The sequence below is a fragment of the Chaetodon auriga genome, chromosome 13, assembly GCF_051107435.1.
Source record: "Chaetodon auriga isolate fChaAug3 chromosome 13, fChaAug3.hap1, whole genome shotgun sequence".
NCBI lineage: Eukaryota > Metazoa > Chordata > Actinopteri > Chaetodontiformes > Chaetodontidae > Chaetodon > Chaetodon auriga.
The window spans coordinates 13,324,506-13,343,691 of NC_135086.1; the positions used below are offsets into that span (position 1 = coordinate 13,324,506).

Sequence of the window (19,186 nt, forward strand, 5' to 3'; positions counted from 1 at the left end):
TAATATTATCATTAATATTTTTATATTGCAGTATATAGTCATTAGATTTTGCCTGCTAACGTGCAGCTATGTAGTCCTGTAGGTAATGTTTATATCATATGACACATCCAAACAGCAGTGTGAGGTGTGTGTTTTGATTTCTCTTTTGCTTATTGATGAACTAAAATATTCATCCATCCAGCTAATAAGTGAACAAGCTGGATTTTTACTTAAAACATATTTTGGCACATATGTATTTTAATAAACCAGCTCATGATAAACCAAATAGGGTCTAGTGAGCACTTAAATACAACAGTATAACAGTAAAAGACATGTGCTCACATTAATTACCTTAAATCATGTATATTTAACACATCTTTCAGGTGCTCCTTTACTTGGTTTTGGGTTCATCTACACACTGAATTTAAAAGATCTCTAAAGTAATGCTTACACATCCACCAGCGAGAATCTCTGCAGGCAGAGGGATGGTATCATCTTGTGTGGTGAACTTGTCTCTGACAAAATCATTCACCTAAAAAAAGGAAAAAAAAAAAAAGGGAAGAAGAAGACATGAAGGAAAAAGGCAGATGAGACACAATCCCAATCTCGATGGCAGGGCATTAATGTTAACTTGTGGTTGCAGTCACATCTTGATTGCGAAGAGTGCGTTTCCTCCGCGCTCCATGCATGTTTTTCATTCACAGTGAATCATTCAGAGCAACTTTTTGAACACTCTGAGCTACACAGTGGAATGACTTGCCGTGAGTTTGATAGCTTTCTCCGGGGCAACGCCAATGAGCTGCGGGAGGAGACCTGCAAAATATTATTCATAGATACCATTAGAATACCTGACACAGAGATAGACAAAGTCATGACTTGAAATGAATGCACATTTTTTATCTCTGCTGAATGAATACATCCACTGACAGCTAGAACAATGTAAGCTGCAGGGTTCTTGTGCGCGTAAAACAAACCCATAAATATTTACAGATGTGGCTGATACATCTGCTGCGCCAAAACACAAAGGTCCCATTGAAACTGAACAAAAGTCCTAAAATATGACACTGCTGGTGCGTATGGGATCAGCATTGTTCGGGCCTGATCCCACTGATGGTGGGGAACAGAGAGAGCTGTGTGGTCACGGACAAGATCGTGGGGGAGGAGGGGGGGAGTCTGGGTGCTACGGTGGCGATAACCGCCATACTGTTTCACCGCCTGTCCTTCATCAAGCCAGATAAACTTCTGAAGGAGCTGCTGAGTGACTGCTGCTGGTACGCGGCCAGAAAACAGCCGAGCGTGTCTGTCTCAGAGTCAATCACCCTCTTATCATGTGCAAGAGAGGAGGAAGGAAGGAAGGAAGGCAGAGGAGAGCAGATCAGAGCAACAAGGAGCTGCAGTGGTGGAGGTAGCAGTAGATGGCAGTCTTGACTTCCTACATATGAACAGCCCGAGGGTAGAAGTGTTGTATATCACAAGCCTTCAGCACCATTATCACCATCGGCGCAGGGGCAGATCAGACACTGCTACTACATGAATTCTGCTGGTCATTTTCCTTGGGGAGCTCTCTCCCAGGTACTGAGGTAATGAAAACGCGACCCCTGGGTGTTGCTTTACTCACGGGGAGGGCAAAGGTGTCTGGTATCAATTAGCAAACCATGCTGCTGGTATTAGCACACTGACAAATCCTAATGCTTTCCCATCACATGGTTTGTTTGTGGGCTCGCACACAGATTTCAGGTCCTCTCCACGTGCTGTAAAATATGCGAAGGATTACCTCTGTAGAAGCCGAAGAAGCCCTCGTAACGGAGCACTTTCTTCGCGCAGTCGAAGCTGTTTTTGTACATCAGCTCTCCTACAAAGGAGCCGGTGGAGCGCTGGTTCTGCATGCGCGTCTTCACCAGGTCGATGGGGTACACAGCCGTGGCACCGGTGGCTACAAGACACACACATTTATCACTGCTTTTTTTTAATTATGTGAAATTTATTAGCTTGTATATTCTTTCTAAGGACACAGACTGAAATCTGTGAGGAGCAGGGCTGCAACTAACAATTCTTTCATTGTTGATGAGCTGTTTTGTCTATGAAACCTAAAAAACCTTAAGACAATCAATTCATTATCACATATGATGAAGAAATCAACAAATCCTCACATGTGAGAAGCTGAAACTGGTGAATGTTTTGCCTTTTTATTTGAGAAATAACTTGAACAATTAATCAAAGTTATTTTTTTAATGAATTCATTAATTTTCTATTGATCAACTAATCGATTAACTGATTGTTTCAGTTCCAGAGTAGAATTTTTAAGCTCTTGGTGCATACGAGCCATCTTGTCAGAGTGCCTTACACATTTGAGTTGTGCAATAAGAACGATGCAGACATGTTTCAGGGGGTTGTTTAATGATCACTGAGGAATAAACTGTGTTTGTGTATAAATTATAAAAAAAAAAACAACTGTCAATAAGCTCAGAGTAGAAAGTCTGATGAACTGGGGAGGCAACGCTGCAGCAAGTTGCACTAAACTCCTGCTCTTAGCTTTACTTCCCGTGTCTTGTCTGACATCAAAGGCTGCTGTAATGACTCTTCTCTGGATCATGCAAACAGCTCGGCCAGCACCGCAGCCGGGTGAGAAACAGCTCATTATCGCCACAAAGACATGGCGGTTTCACCATGAGCCTCGTGAAATACATCTCTTTTGGACCCCTGCCTGAATTGGCCTTTGCGTGTATGTGGAGAGCACATGCACACACACACATACACACACACACACACACACACAGGGTCCTAGTGTGTTCCTATCTGAGGGGCAGTTATGTCAGACGTTCCTTGTATCAGTTCCTTCCAGTGTAATTAGACAGGAGATTCCAGAGAGTGCGGTTCCGGAAGATTTGTGTCATTCCAAAGCTCCGACTCCCAACGACAGCCTGGAGCCACCGGTGGCACGGCAGCACAATGCCGGAGCCTCACATCCCAACCCCTCTCCCTGCAGCACAATGGCCGGCCCCGGGGCCTCAGCGCGCCAGTCTGGCCGGCTAAGGTTACCCCTCAGGCGGGCCGGGGGCTCCGCTGCAGACATGTCACTCACCTCCAGCGATTGAGCCCAGAGAAAACCTGTAGGCAGACTCTGCAGCCTGGAGCCAGATGGGCCGAGATTCGTGAACGTGCTGTATGGAAGAAAAAGACACCGGCGGTCAAATAATCTGGAGAAAGACATGAGGGGGGTTCAGAACACTAACCATGAATCGGCTATTAAACTATAGCGAACCAGATACGTTGTGGAAGAAAAATGCTACTCAACGGCAGAGGAAGGCGATGGAATGTGGACATGTCATATAACGTCTGATTCATCATCAGCCGGTATCAAATGTCACAGACAGACCAGCTCTGGATAAATGAGTGTGTGAACCTATAGCTCGAGTTTTCCTCACATGCTACACGTGGGAGGCTTAAAGCTAAAGGTCTTCTTTTATTTTCAGTATAATTTCTCTCTTATCTACTTGATCTCTGGATTGGTGTTTGATGTTGAAAGCGGAGCCCCTTTTGTTTTCACTGCGGTGCAGTGGAACAGATTAGCCCCACAAGCCTTTTCCATGTACAGATAAGTATCTACATGAATATTACACAGTCCGAGTGAGACTCTGCTAAAGCGTGTGTGTGTGTGCAGGTTGAGGCGCGTAACTTCTCCCAGACCAGATGAGAAGGGAGCGGGGCAGATCAGTCTTTTCCTCTTCCCAGATGCTTCCAGCGAAGGGGTTGCATGCTAACAAGATCGAGGTCTTGATCAAAGGGTTTAAACAATTAGCCTACTTCCACTAAAGGGCAGGCCTGAGAATTGCAGCATCCCCCCCAAAGGAATCAAATTCCAGACCTCTGAGCATGAGTCCCAGGAGCATGAGTGGCCTGAAAGCTCTGACCACAGCCTGATATAGAGCCGTGTTATCCGGTGGAGGCAGGAACTATTTTGTTCTCCCACATCCACCTTGACTCCCACTCCCCTCCCACCATTAGCAGACTCTGCTAAAGGCTCCTAAAACTCCTCAAGCCCCACACTGATAAAAGCCTCTTATTAGCTTCTCAGATGTGTGATTGCAGCTGATGTGTATGTGCAGCTATACTGAATAAAATGGGGAGAGCCTTTCATGGAGAGGAGCAATGCAACAATCCATTCCTCCTCTATAACTATAATTGGTGTACTTTTATCTGGGAGTTTAAGTAATGCACTTCACAAGGGAGGAAAAACATGGGCACTCTGCTAATTCAATGACTGTACATTCTCCCTTTTTCGCTCCTTTCTCAGACGGAAGCAGAGGGAGAAGAGGAAAAGGCTTTGATAAAAGGCAGGAGGGTGTAAGGTGTATTAGAGGAGTCAATCAGGCTACCTGTCTCTGGGCCTCTGCTTGGTGGTATGGCATGGCTCCTTCCTCCAGAGGGGCTATCCTCTCAATGTCTGCATGGTTCAGCCGCCTTAACACACAACAGCAGGGGAGTGGGGGAGTCAGGCCAGGAAAAAGCAGAGAGCTCGGCATCTACTGCGAGCAGCAGCCAGTGATGTAAGATTTTCCACAGACCTTTTACTGGCATATAACTTGAAGTTACTGCAACTTTAATTTAAGATTATATAAACAGCAGACAAACAAAGCTGGATGAGTGCCCGTGGCCCAGCAAGTAAATGAAAGTGTTTTGTTACGAAATGTTTGAGACACAAATATTCCCCATTGGAAGCCATGTTTTATGTTTGTCTTGTAAATCAGCCAGTGGAGCCACTGTTGTTAAACTGAATGAGCAATAACTTTATCTTTATAGCCAATAAACAGACCTGCAACAGATTTATTCCATTCATGGTGGAATAAAAAATAACACGGTTTTGTATAAATGTTTTGAATGCACTTGGTGGATTCGAGGAGCAGCAGCAGAACCTACCTGGATGACTGAGTGGACAAAAGTGGAACAGCAAATTTTCATTTCTTTAATTAAAGTGCAGGTTGCTTCATTTCTGCCACTTTCTACACATTCATTTCTCTTTCGTCATTTTGTCTTGTCTGTTTATCAGCTGTCCAACTGTTTTAGGCCGCGTGCATGCATCATTTTGTCAGTACGAACTCAGCTATAAGTTGGACTTCTCGTTTTGTCAGTTTAACAAAGTATAAAGCTGCTAGGAACCCAAAATACAGGAAAAATTACACAGGCGCCTGTAAAAAAATGTCACTCAAAATATTATTATATAGCAGTTCTAGGTTACAAGAAATATTGTTTAACTATTTATGCACATAAATACAACAGAAAAATGTAGGAAATAAAACTATAAAACAGTCTATTCACATCTTATTGCCTGTAAATAACTGAAAATATTAATAATTCTCATTTTTAAAACTTCCTTTCAAATGTTTTATGGTGTACAGACATGAATGAGAAACTTCGTGAACGTCCCACATCAGCACTTTCCGCTGGTTGTCTCAGCTTCTTACACATGAATAAAGCTATGTCACTGTACATAAAACATGTTCAGTGCATTCTCAGAGGCTCAGATGGACTCCAGAGGGTTCAAACAGAGGAATTCAGACTCTTACCCGGAGTGAGAGTGGAGACCAACGAGCTGGTACAGGATGTCAATCTCCATCGGGGTGATTTGACCAAACTTATTTGCAGCATGAACAAACTCCTCTGCAATGAAGAGGAGAAATGAAACAATGCAAACAGGACCTCAGTCAATGGAAGCGTCTACATTAAAGTCAAACAGGAAGCTGAGGGGAATCCACACCAGGTATTTTCTAAAGCAGCCTTGTATCAAATAGTATTTGCAAATACTGTTGCTTTATTGTTTCATATTATATATATATTATATTTATTGTCATTTATTGGGCATGCTTGGTGCTATATGGGATATATGGAAAAAAGACTTTAAACCATTAAATCAATTCTGCCCAGGAGTACACTAACTGAGCATGCAATCTCTCAGCAGCGCCCTGCGACACTCTTTTATATGTGCTTTACATTCACTTCTTTACTGTTGCCTGCTGAGACGCTCCATTACCATCAGGTGGTCTCTCTCAAAGGAAACCTAATGGTAGTTGTTGAAGAAGGGAAAAGAGTTCGTTATTCACTTTCCCCACAAAGAACTTCTTTTCAGGTCCAACCATTGCAACCTTTTCTTACAAGCCTGCTTCTCTGATCTCAAGCACTGGGATGATGCAGATGATGATGATGATGATGCGGATATGTGAGATACGGATATGCTTTAAACTTAAAACTCACCCATCTGATGTTTGGACACGTGTCAAAAGAATTATTTGCAAATACTATTAGCCCAAAGTCTTTTCTAGAAGGAGGGAAACCATGGAGAGAAAGGAGAGGAAGAGGCTACACTTTGTATCTCGATGGGAAACACAGTTGGGAGCAGATGTGATTGACAGGACAGGTATCAGTTACACAGGTCTACATGTGGGAGGTGATCTGACAACCAGGTTAAAAATGATCATTTACCTGAGCAACTTAGTGCTACAGTAAAGTTCCCTGTGTGTTCACTCACACCGGTCTGTCAAGAAAGTTGAAACATGATCGCACAGCTACATTTCACATATGAAACGCACACATGACTCATTTGAGTGACGTCAGGCTCTTCTCAGGTGTACCTTTGGTAATGAGTGTGTCTCTGTGCGTGCCGGCGAGGGTGCTGTAAATCTTGCGCACCAGCTCCATGTTGTTGAGGAGGGCGTTGAAGGCATTGAAGTAGGAGAAGCTCACCATGTGGGAGGTGCTGCCTCCCGCAGCCTAGAGAAAGATCCAAAGTCTGTCATTGCTTCTGTAGAGGAAGGCTTCAGATCAGTCTCATCACATTCTCTCAAATCCTCCTTGTTCTGTTGAATGACTGCAGCGCTTGAAAATAGAAATCATTAGCATGGATGTCCAAGCTAACTGCAGACTCACTGGTCTAACCTTTTACTGTCTCATTTTCAACCTGCAATAGCTGATTTCGTTGGCCACCAGGGGGCAGCAGCAAGCAGGTATGAACACATAATTGACACATTCTCACCTTTAAAGTTAATATGAGAACTTCTTTGCAAACAGCTGCTTATCTATACAGCTAGCAGATATAGAGTAACATCAGTGTTTGTAGCCACCTGACAGTATAAGCCCAATATTCACTCTCTTTTAGCTCTGTTTTTGGTCTCTACCAGTTCCTGAGGAAAATACCTTGCTCTTTAACTGCTAAATGCTCCACTAAGTTCACCAGTTAACTTGGTCTGTCTGGTGTTTGGTGCTGAGCAGGGAGCGTACAGTGGCTTTTTAGAGCTTTTTCACTGAAAACAGCTGCCTGCTGCAACCAAAAACGACCCTGAGATGCAGTGAAAATGAACCAAAATAAAGAATTTCGGCCTGGACTGCCAAACAATGAAGTGAAACTTGTTTCAGAGCTCCATAAAGCTGAAGGGAGCTGCACAGTCAGGTGATAATTCTCTGTAGGTGCAACATTTTGAGCATGAACATTTTGATTGTAGCCACTTTCAATGCTCAACTGGTGTTGAACTTTTTCTTAAACTCACAGAAACCAGGTTCTCCTCTACAAATGGAGTCAGCATGTGGTGTCTGATGGTGGCCATGATGTCGCTGAAGTCCAAGGCAGTGATGGTGCCACTTTTGCCCTTGTCTTTTTGTGCGAACGCCTGGCGGGCATGCTCCAACTGCAGCTCCTGCGGTAACACACACAAGGAGAGGAGGTCAAGCTGTTAGCTGACAAAAGATGCAAAGAATGTGTTCCTGTGATGAGGAGCATCGCGTTACAAGGGAACAGAGAAACAGAACTTTGGAGGATGAAAGTATAATAATGTCAGTGTTGGACAGATGTGAAAGGCAGATGTGACAGTGTCAGACACTGGCTTTTGTAATCACTGCTGTCTCTCTGGAGACTAATGGAAACCATGTCCTGAGAAGCCTGATCCCGGCGCTGAGCCGAGCGGACGGCGAGACGGCCGGCAGGTGTGTCCGCAGGAAGGTGATTCAATATGACAACCATGCAATCAGATGGGGGCGCAGGGGGAGGCTGACCCCGGGTCAATGTCTGCTGTCAAAGCTCATCACATATAACCAGAGGATCACAGAGCAACGTCACTGCAATTTTCAGCTGTAACTTCATCTTTACACTCTGGTTCTGATAACCTAATCAGTGGATTGTTGCTGAAGATTAATTGGCACAATGTTGGATGATTATATTGTTGAAAACTCATGATGATACCACACAAACATTAGACTTTTCAAGCAGACAAAAGCTCGACCTTGTCTGCACTCACTGAAGTCCGGCCAAATACTGCAACAACCACAAGGTGGCAGAGCCAAGACTCAAATCTAAAACCAAATCTACACACTGACCCGTGCTTCTCTGCATGTGAAGTCGTACTCAGTTAGAGGAAATAAAACCTGCTCGGACATGACAGAAAAACAAGGCAATAATAATGACAGATGTAAATAAAATCCCGCACACACAAGAGTCTTTGGTGGAACGGTGGGAAGCCCTCGTCTAGTATGATAGACCACAAAGTGCTCTGAGGGATCCCACACTGCAGCCCGGCCTGTCTAACTCTCGGACCACCCAGCTTCTGCTTTAGACCACAGCCCTCGACTCCAAACCAGGTTCCTCCCTGACCGTGCTGCTGCTGCCGAACAGCACACAGACTTTAACAGCGCAGAGGTCTCAGTGAGGTTCAGGCGGCGACCAATAAAGCAAAACAACGACGTGAAGTGTCTTAATGGCGCACTGGGCTACCGCAAACCACGAGGACAGCTGAAGAGATGAAACACTAAAAGATGCAACTCCACACCACAACCCCATTATCTTAAGAGATCATTTATGGCATGTGGTTCACATTACGTCATTTTCATTTGCCCCTCAGCAGGATAAAAATGCCTCACCACAGGATGAAGATGATCATTATGAATGGTTTCACATTTATTGATGCACACTTTCTAAAATGAAAATACATTCTGTGTGCTGTTTTGTAGCATATAATGTTTCATTTACATAAAAAACTGATTATCTGTAGCTCTTGAGCTCTTATGAGCTGAAGGGCAATAAATTACACTGTGCTATACGATCATGACAAGAAGAAACATTTAAAGTGAGACTATGAAACGTTCAATAGCAGACAAAGCACAGTCTTTCTCATTCAAATGAAATGTTAGATTAATGAGAAATCATTTAAAACAAATCTTCACTTGCATTCGTGGTTTGGCTGCTATGGTCTACTTTTCCTCACTTGGTCGGGTGCAACCAGTGGTGGGAAATCGTGGGTGAAAGTCACATCTGTGCCACCAAGCAAGCGTTACAGGCAGTGGGTTCGTGACATCCGGTCTCGATCTGGGGTTTGTTTTCATTTCGTTTCTTGTTTCAGTTCCAGGTTTTGCTCTGATACAAGTTGCAGAAAGCAGCATTAAAGGAGCAGTCCAGCATTTTGGTAAATACACTTATTTGCTTTCTTGCCCAGAGTTAAATGAGAAGATTGATACGACTCTTATGTCTGACCATTATGTTAATGATAATAAATGTGAAGCTGGAGCTGGTTGGCTTAGAATAGCATAAAGACTTTTACAGGGCATTATGTGTGTGATTATTTTTTGTGCAGTGACTTTCTGGATTCATGTGGTTCCACCAGGGACTCCAGGAAGTCACTGCACCTGCCCAAGAAATAATCTGTCATATAAACCCCCACAAATTGTTGTTTTTACTCTTTTTTACCAATTAAACAAAAATATATAGGGCTGCAACTAATGATAATTTGTGTGTTCAATTAATCTGTTGATTGTTTTCCCAGTTAATCATTTGCTCTGTTTAATGTCGGAATATATTTGAAAATGTTTATCACTGTTACCTACAGCATGAGGTGACATTGTCAAATGTCTGACCAAAATATCCAAAAACAATCAATTCAATTTCAAGCCAAATTGAGTTAGTTTCTTTTTTGACTACTACTACTACTACTTTTGAGAATTTGGGGATTTTTTTTTTTTTTTTTTACAAAAAGATGACTGAAACTATTAATTATCAAAACAGCTTCCGATGAATCTAATTTGCTACTTACAACCCCGATTCCAAAGAAATCGGGATGCTGTGTAAAATGTAAATAAAAACAGAACACGCTCATTTGCAAACAAACTGTGTTCACCGACAACTTTCACAAAATGTTCCTTAGTCCATGTAATAATCTCCATCCTTGCTTGTGAAGGTCTGAGCCTTTCCAGGATGCCCCTTTCATACCCAATCATGATACTATCACCTGTTACCAATCAACCTGTTTACCTGTGGAATGTTCCCAACAGGTGTTTTTGGAGCATTCCACAACTGTCCCAGTCTTAAGTTGCTCCTGTCCAGACTTGTTTGAAACTTGTTGCTGCATCAAATTCAGATTAAACATATAGTTACAATAATCAGTGAAGCTGATGGGGTAAAACATTAAATATATTGTCTTTGTGCTGTTTTCAGTTGAGTGTATGTCAAAAAGAGTTAGAAATTAAAATTACACATGTTCTATTTCATTTATATTTCATTGTTTTTTATGAGCTTTAAAGGTGCTGGCAAGCAGATTTTTTTTTTGTTACCTGCAGCAGAGCCAGGTTAGCCATTCCCCTGTTTGTTGTCTTCATGCTAAGCTAACCAGCTGCCAGTGGAAGCTTTATATTTATGGTACAGACATGAGAGTGGTTTCACTCTCCTCATCTAACTCTGAGCAGCAAAACGAATACGTGCACTTCCCAATTCCTTCCTTTTACTGTACATATCAGACTGCTTGTCTGTGACTAGTTTATCATGCAGCTCACTGTTTCTACCTGCAGAAACTGGGTGAACTCTGTGTAGCTGAGGTTCTTGTTTCTTTCATGGCCGAAGTGTAGCCTGATGAACTCACAGTCCCAGTTGAAGGGAATGTGGTGATGAACTGTGGTCTGGCTGAAGATGTCGCGTACATTCTCTGAAAGAGTGAGACATGAGTGAGCAGTAACAAGAGACAGAGGGAAAAACATGCAAGATGCAATTCGAACATCCATCTCACACCCTCATTCCATTTGTAGTGAACCTCGTTAAAGTAGAGGAAAGAGTCCATTTGGACGGCGAAGCAGAATAGGCTGTTTGACAGTCCCACTCCTTTTACATTTTAAGGGTTTTGAGTCCATCCAGGAAATTTTCAGTATAAGCACCACTCTCAATTTCAGTCGCCTTTATGGAGGCCCATTGCACAGAGAGCGCATAGCAGCAGCTTCTTTGTAAGGCTCTGCATCTCTTGGTTTCTGACAGGCTGGATTCATTTCCCCTCTTGTCAGACGGAGCTGGTTATAATGTGATCTTCCACACAGCCCGCTTGCTGTGCTGCCTTGAGATGAGACTTTAAGAATACAAGCTGCCAGCATATGCAATGCATAAAAAAAGACATGGCTACTGCTACATTTATTGACTGCACATGCTTTAGCAAGAATAGTACTTACGACAATGTTTAATGTTACACTCAAAGGCACCACCTTCTATCAGCATCATTTTCTGTGACTTATCCATTAACACTACAACAAATAGCACCTTAAATACCTGTCATTACTTGCAGGAAGTCAACAGCTTTAGTCACACAGAGTTAATCTAATATTACGGTGTTTAAACTACATTGCATGTACACAACATGATGCTTAGTCTCCTGTAGGTGAGCATGACGTACACTCCCACACCAGCATGCTGACATTAACCACCATGTACATACCAAACGAGATGTTCCCTGTGCCAGTCTTGTCAAACAACTGAAAGGCAACTATGAACAGGGCATCTGGGGCACATAGTACTGATTCAAAGGCCAGAAACTCCTGGAAAGAGATCAGTCTGTTTGGACAAGAAAAAAAGAGTGCTATCTGAACACAGGACGTATGTATCTTTGACAAAATTACAAAAGCTGCAGCACATCACAGCCTATCCTGGAAAAAAAACACATTAAACACAGAGAGGGACACTGACTGACTTAAGGACAGAAAGAAAATGCAGTAATGTGGCACTAAACCTATTTTCCAACTAAGCGTCAACATTTTTTCTTGAAACAGCATTTGACAAAACAGTTTTCATGAACATCAAGGTCCATTTAGTAGCTGTTTTTGGAGCTTTCACTCATATCACATGATCTTCATCAGCAAATGGAGTCTGCCCAGCTGACATAGAAATAGTAGATGTTCAAATTTCCAGCTTTTTCTGAGCACTTAAAGGACTACTTTCCATGTTGTGTGAAAAGCTGAGCTGCAAAGTGCATTCTATTATATTACATTATGCGTTTTATAACCTCTTTACATGTACTATTATTAATAATAAATTAGAATGAAATTTGAAGCTCAACGTTTTAGCGAGTGTGGACAAGAAGTCGTTAATATGCTCTGAAAATATGGCAATTTTAATATCTAAGGACCTATCTAAGCTATTTTTTTCATTCTTCAGCCGTTCATGAGACATAGTGGAAGTCTACCTGTTGCTCTAAGCTCTAACTAAAGGTGAATATACATGCAGCTGAAATCAGGTACTGCAGATATGTTCTGGCTAACCATACTGGATTTTAAATCAATCAGCTGAAGGTGTAAAACTGACTCATAAAGACACCTATTAACTCTGCAAACATCATTCTGATAAATCAGTAACAGTCTTTTGGGTAGATACTACACATGAAAAAAAAATGACATTACATTACATTACATGAATTGTGAGGTGTCAGAGTGGCCTTAGAGGTTAATTGCTGCTTGATCATGTGATATTCTGACAGCTTTTGACTTGACTACAACATTTTCACCAAATTCACAACACACGCACAGCAAAAAACTGATGCAAATAAAGACAACACAACAAAATAGAGAAACAAACAACCAAATACATAAAACACAACCAAACGCAGAAAACACAACCGAATACAGAAAATACAACCAAATCAGGAAAAACACAACAAAATCAGGAAAACACAACAAAACACATAAAACGCAACGAAATACAGAAAATACAACCGAATAAAGAAAAAACAACCAAATACAGAAAAAACAACAAAATCAAGAAAATACAACTAAGTAATGAAAACATAAGCAAATAAAGAAACGCTGCATGTAGCACATACAACAATTTAAAGTGTTTCCAGGGGACGCCTAAAGTGATGAGCACAGCTGGGACATGCTTGATGCTGCCATGGTTTGAGACTCATGACGTCCAAGTCAGCTATCCATAAGTCCATATCCATAAGGCCTCAGGGCCACCGTACATAAAAGCTACATTTAGCTGGTTCTAAATGGATGGAAGTAAAGGGGGGAAAATTAGATTTTACATTTTGAACAAGTCACCAATTTATTGCTGCAATATATGTACAGAAATGTGTGAAACAAGTTCAGGAATATATCAGCAGAACTGTAATGACATAAAGCAAACACATGTAACACAACATAATCATCATGTAACGGCGCAGAAAGCACTGTTATGCACTTCTGTCAGTTCAGACTGACACGGTTGTTGTCTTGTGTAATAATGCCCATTCATGTCGTGTAGTATTGTGTTGACAGCATGTAATCTGCAAATTCATGTTTCAATCGGGTCTTACATTGCTCTCAGGACAACAAATTCTACAAAGTAATATATACTTTCATGTACATTTAAAAGTGAACAACTGCTGAAAAATGAATGACAGTCAGCCTGCAAACAAATACCAAGAGGCTCTTTATTCTGGACTGAAAAACTATTAATGATGTCGCAAAAGAGCTTACACTAGGAATTAAAACTTGGAAATGCAAAGATATGTCTACAAAACATTTGTCGAGGAAGAACAGACATAAAGAGGAATAACCATGAGTCCACGTGGATTAACATACCACAAAATCAACAGAGGACTTCCACAGCAACGTTGCTTACTTCACTGTCGGCACTCACCCATCCTTAGTGGTGTCAGCCACTCCGGCTATCAGCTCCACCGTTTTGGGATTATGCTGAGGCTGTGTATGCAAACCCAGGTAACTCTGCACAAAGTCCCTGGGGGTCATGTAATGCTCTCCATCGTCCACCACGCTGGCATACTGCAGAGGAGACGCAGACAGAGCTGTAAACAATGCGGATGTTCAATGTCTCATAACGTGTGGATTCAGATTAGGAATCGGTAGGATAGAATTCCCATTGTGTGCATAGAAAGAAAATGAGTGCTGAATGCAACAAGAGACAAAAACAACCAATACTAAATCAACACGTCTGTTTTTACTGCAGCTTTCTCGATTGGTATCTCTTTTCTTTGTGAAAACAAGGTCTTTGTGTGCAGTTTTCTATAGCAGCACATATGGTTTGCAGTTTACTGGCCCTACACAGTAATTTACATTTATACAATGCTTTGCTGAATCCCATCATGACAAAAAGTATTGAAAAGCATCAGGCCCTTTCAAATCATTGCATTCCTTTGACTTCATGTAACACAGAGATCTCCTTGCTCTAGATACAACCACATCTGTCTCATGGAGAGACGAGCGAGATACACGAAAACATTTAAAAAGAAAAATATCAGATACAAATCCGTCCAGTGCGGATGGTGCATGCTGTCCCATGCACTTGAACAAATATATCCTACAATGTATTGCATATAAAAACTATGTTCATGGGTATTATTTCGGTGATAGGCGAAGGGTGTGTGACTGCTCTAACCTTTGTTTAAGTGCTGTTCAGAGCCAGGCTCTCGTTTCAGGAACACCCTGTTCACACTCCGACACTTACACAATCACATCTGGAAGTTGCCCAGTAATCTGTTGGCCACTGAGCAGCTCCACTGGAGCATTTTGGGGTTCAGGGTCTTGCTGGAAGGGCACCTGTGGCATGAACAAGTGCTGCTCTTTCCGATCACAAGCCCATTTCTCTGACCTTTAGGCCACTACTAAAACAACTCTTGTAAAATCTGATATCATGCCATATGTCATTTTATGTTGATATAGCTTGTGGATGTGGTATGAAAATTCATTTTAGGTAGAAGATGCATGTGGTAAACTGACCCCAGCCTTTTAGGTTCGGACTGTCTCGTCGGAAAGCTTGTAAGACCTAGGGGCATATAGGATTTCAGTCACCTCACGGCATATCATCACGCCCAAACTTAATTTAAACTGAACACCTTAATCAATAAACATCACCTTGCAGACATTTCACTTGACCGAAGTGAAACATGCGCAGCCAGTGCAGCGCTCTGCTGGAGCTGCGATCTCAGTCAGCCTTTAAGACGTAAGGTCATTTTTAGAGCCCGGGTTGGGTTTCAAGTTGGAGCAGAGATAGCTCTGGAAACACAAGCGCCACATGAACTGGCATCAGAAAGGCCACGCTCATGGGTCTGAGCCAAGCTCGGATAGAGAGAGCATGAGATAAACAGAGAAAGAGTGTGGGAGGAGACCTTCACGCCAAGTGTTTTCAGGGCAACAATTCAATGCACTCTGCTGAATTAATGTTTTAAGTGAAAATAAATTCCAAGCAATTTATTGCCACATTACTCCATCACATGATTGTGTATCCATTCACCCTCACAGTAGGCCTCAAGTAGTTCGTAATCAAATTATACAGGCAGTCAGAATGAGCTTCCAGTAATTAACTCTTCCACCTGAATATGCATTAGAAATTACATAGCCCTCTTATAGTGGAGTCAAGAGATGTGGAGGGACCATAAGGTGACTTGTACCTCAAACAGACTCCCCTCTATCAGGAACAAGTTTATACTCCAAACAAGACCTGTGGGGGTAAACAAACCTGCACGCTAAAGCCAGGGATTCGTGTCTTTGAGGGGTAACCGGCACATTTTGATGCAAAACTCGTGCTGAAGACCGAGGCACACACATGAAGTCAAAGCGAGGGGAGATCCTCTGCTGAAGCAGGTCCAAAATTAGTTGAAGCATCTGTGTGACCTTTGTTGAACTATGTATCCCAGTGGACACCACACAGAAGACTACTCACTGACTGTAACACTTTTGTGGACTTGTAAGAAACAGCTTCTGGATGTGTTTGTGTGTTGCCATGCAGGATAATGCTGCAAATGATCTGTGAGTCTTACCTTTAGAAAAATAGTCTTCAAGTCATGGGGGTCGGCTCTTTTTGTTGCTTGCACCTAGAACACACAAGTTGGTATTAAAATAAAAGTCAGATTATAACAATACTGCCCTCAAACGCTACTCAGAGTAGTATGCCTATGTACTACGTAAAAGTGAAGTTCAGGCTGTCACTGATTTTTACGCAGTCGGCTGAGCAGGATCGATCACACACGACCGGAATAACAACTATCGTACGACACCATGCATGTGAAAACCCTGCCTTCACTAAACCCGCTTCAAGCCGCATCTCTGATACACACATGCAACAGAGGAAAGAAATCACAGTTGTCTCTGCGAGGCCGGCAGAGATGCGCCTATGCAAAGATGCAGAAATAAAAGAAAGGCGGACTCCGCTGCATCTAAGACAAGAGCTTTAAACCCACGCGCCCGCACCGACATGCTGTCCTCCGCACCGGACAAGCCGTCTGACCGCCTGTAAAATTAATATCTGATAAGAAATATTGACGGAGTCACCTTGACCGCCATGCTGGGTGTGACGTCAGCTGCAGTGGACTAGCGCACGCGCTGGGCATCGGGATGACAGCGGGCATGACAGAGGAGCCGAGGTCTGAGGCGATGGAGTATATTTAGCCAAGCGTCGTCCTTTTAATGTCTGCAGGGCGGTGGGTCCGCCGAGGAGCCTCGGGAAGAGATGGTCCGGACGGATCAACTCTGGCAGCAGACGCGTTTTCTGCGTTTCCTGTCCCGCTGGGTCACGCGAGGACGCGTCCAGTGTGCCTGCACGCAGGAACCAGCACAGTGTGCAGGGACAACTTCTGGAGTCGAGCCGAGGGATGTAATGGTACATAAAAGGCTGTAACCACGAATATGTAGCTCCAGAAAGCGAATGTGCAGCCATAGCTTTTAATGTAGGCTATGGATTGATTGTTTCGTCTATAAAATGTCACAAATAACGATTTTTTTTCCATAAAAATATCCTATAATCCAAATCAGCTGTGGGAGAAGTAACAAATCATTTACTTAAGTAAATGTACCAATACCACAATTCCTGACCTCAAAATCGTACGTTAGTAAAACTGCAGAGGTTGGCTATTATCACCAGAATGTACTCAAAGTATCAAAAGTAAAAGTATTTATAGAAAAAAATGTCCCGTCACTGATATACTATTGCATAGGCCTGTGACATTATTAGATTTTAAATACTGATGCATCAGTGTGTAAGTAGTGTTTTGAAGGTGGTTGAGGTAGAGCTAGTTTTAACTACTGGAGGTCCCCAACCAAGAGGCTGGGTCCGGACAAAGGCCAAATGATAAATCTGAGGGGTTGTGAGAAGATGGTCGGAAAGAAGAAAAAAATAGTTTCTGTCACACAAATGTATACTGATTTTTTTTTTTTTTTTTTTTTTTAACTTTTATATTTGTTTTATGTAAAATATTTGCTAACTTTACCTCTTTGGGCCATGTCAATACACATTCTGCTGATGTATTCCTGAACATGTTTAATAAATTCCTGTACATTCACAATGTATTAACAATAAACTGGTGACTTGGTCAAAATGTAAAATCAAATTTTTGCCCCTTGACTTTCATCTATTTAGAACCAGCTAGATTCAGCTTTTCTGTATGGTGGCCCTGAGGACAGAGGGATATGGACTTAAGGATAGCTGACATCATGTGTCACACACCATGGCAACAACAAGTGTGTCCCAGCTGTATTCATCTTTCAGTGTCCCCTGGAAACAGTTTCCATTGTCTTGCAATGCTCAAGAACTCAGAACTTTAACCCTGGTTTTTATATTATTCATGGTTGTAGTCACATTCTGTGAATAACTCTCTACAGTAGGCTTCATTTTAAGTGGCAGGGTCTTCCATTCCCCGCAGAATTCAGTATGCCTTCACGTGCACAGGGTGTCACAGGAGAGCATGCAGCATGTCGGCCTCACTGTTGACTGTTAATGATCCCAATGCCATAACAGAACTGTTTTAAGTTACTGCTAATGCAAACTGAACATTGCTGCCACTACTTTATATTGAAGGAGTTCAACTGGAGAAACATGAGGATGCTTTTATTGTGAAGCTGCAACATAAAACACAAAATATTTGTCATTGTGGATTGTGTTGACTTTTTGGGTGTCATCAAAATAACCAGGACTGAAATTGTAATGATTTTAATATTAATTAAAGCATGTGCTATCTAAGTTTCCAAATGTAAAGCAAAAATTCAAGTGTAAAACATACTTATATATATCTGTAAAGAAGTGCTAAATTATTGGTGTATTTATGTGTATGCACTTTGATATTAATGCTCTAACTACACGCCACACAACGCCCAGCAAAACCTCCAAGACATCCATGACACCGATTGAGCCAGTTCAAACAAACACTCACACTATCGGAGGACCGGCTGTACCAAAACTGTTTAACACAACACCACTGTATTTCCTTCCTCCATTGTGGGATCTTCTCATTCCCTGCATTTAAAGAAAAAAAGTCTAAATAGTAGTTTGAAGTTCAGAGATCAAGCAGCATGTATTGCCTCCATGCAGACAAAATTTGTTGCCTAAGGATTTTAAAAGGTATGGTGTTGTTCAGGAAAGGGATAATCTAGTGCTGACAGTGTCGTAGAGGTAAAATTACAGTGGCTTAAACATGACTGGGTAGGTCATTCATTGGTGCACCTGGAGGACACAATAGCTGAGGCTGGGATGATAGCACAGCATCACCCGGGCTCAGAGGGATGCTCAGAATTGTACTTTCCCTCAGAGAGTCAATTTCTGTTTATTGAGATATTGTTGTAGTCTAACCTAACCGCGAATGACAAGTTTTTCTAGTTCACAAACTTGCCCAAATGAGGGATTTTATCCAGAATGTGTTGTTTATCCCACATTTGTCACACAATCTGATGGCCATGTGATGTGGTATGAGTTCCACTCCTAATATTTCCATTTCACTTGATTTTTTTTAATGGTATGAGACAGTAGTTGTTGTTATGTCTGTGAAGTTTCTTGTTAGGCAACGTACTGGCTGACTTGTAGACACATATTCGCAATAAACAAACACTGGCTGATATATCAGCTGGATGGTTTATCAGTCAAACGCCAGCTCGAGCAGCCATCACTTACGCCTCTATGTCACTGTGGTATACGGTTTTCTTTGATTTTATAGACTAG

At 42.1% G+C, this 19,186-nt stretch overlaps 1 protein-coding gene across 4 annotated transcripts in view; it reads right to left on the bottom strand.

Moving 5' to 3' along the window:
- Positions 1-16,857, bottom strand: part of LOC143330106 (electrogenic aspartate/glutamate antiporter SLC25A12, mitochondrial-like) — a 21,549-nt gene extending 4,692 nt beyond the window's left edge. The window contains exons 1-13 of one of the 4 annotated variants that reach the window (XM_076746313.1): positions 16,531-16,857; positions 16,020-16,073; positions 13,883-14,025; positions 11,706-11,821; positions 10,792-10,931; positions 7,518-7,664; positions 6,606-6,744; positions 5,544-5,637; positions 4,356-4,440; positions 3,062-3,140; positions 1,754-1,912; positions 740-792; positions 431-511 (exon numbers count right to left, since the gene is read on the bottom strand). In XM_076746313.1, the coding sequence (XP_076602428.1) occupies positions 431-511; positions 740-792; positions 1,754-1,912; positions 3,062-3,140; positions 4,356-4,440; positions 5,544-5,637; positions 6,606-6,744; positions 7,518-7,664; positions 10,792-10,931; positions 11,706-11,821; positions 13,883-14,025; positions 16,020-16,073; positions 16,531-16,542 (1,302 nt within the window). In that variant the 5' untranslated portion in view covers positions 16,543-16,857. Of the gene's footprint in view, positions 1-430; positions 512-739; positions 793-1,753; positions 1,913-3,061; positions 3,141-4,355; positions 4,441-5,543; positions 5,638-6,605; positions 6,745-7,517; positions 7,665-10,791; positions 10,932-11,705; positions 11,822-13,882; positions 14,026-16,019; positions 16,074-16,316 lie in introns of all 4 variants that reach the window. The other 3 variants (XM_076746315.1, XM_076746314.1, XM_076746316.1) reach the window with 3 other exon arrangements.
- Between the last annotated feature and the right edge of the window lie 2,329 nt (positions 16,858-19,186).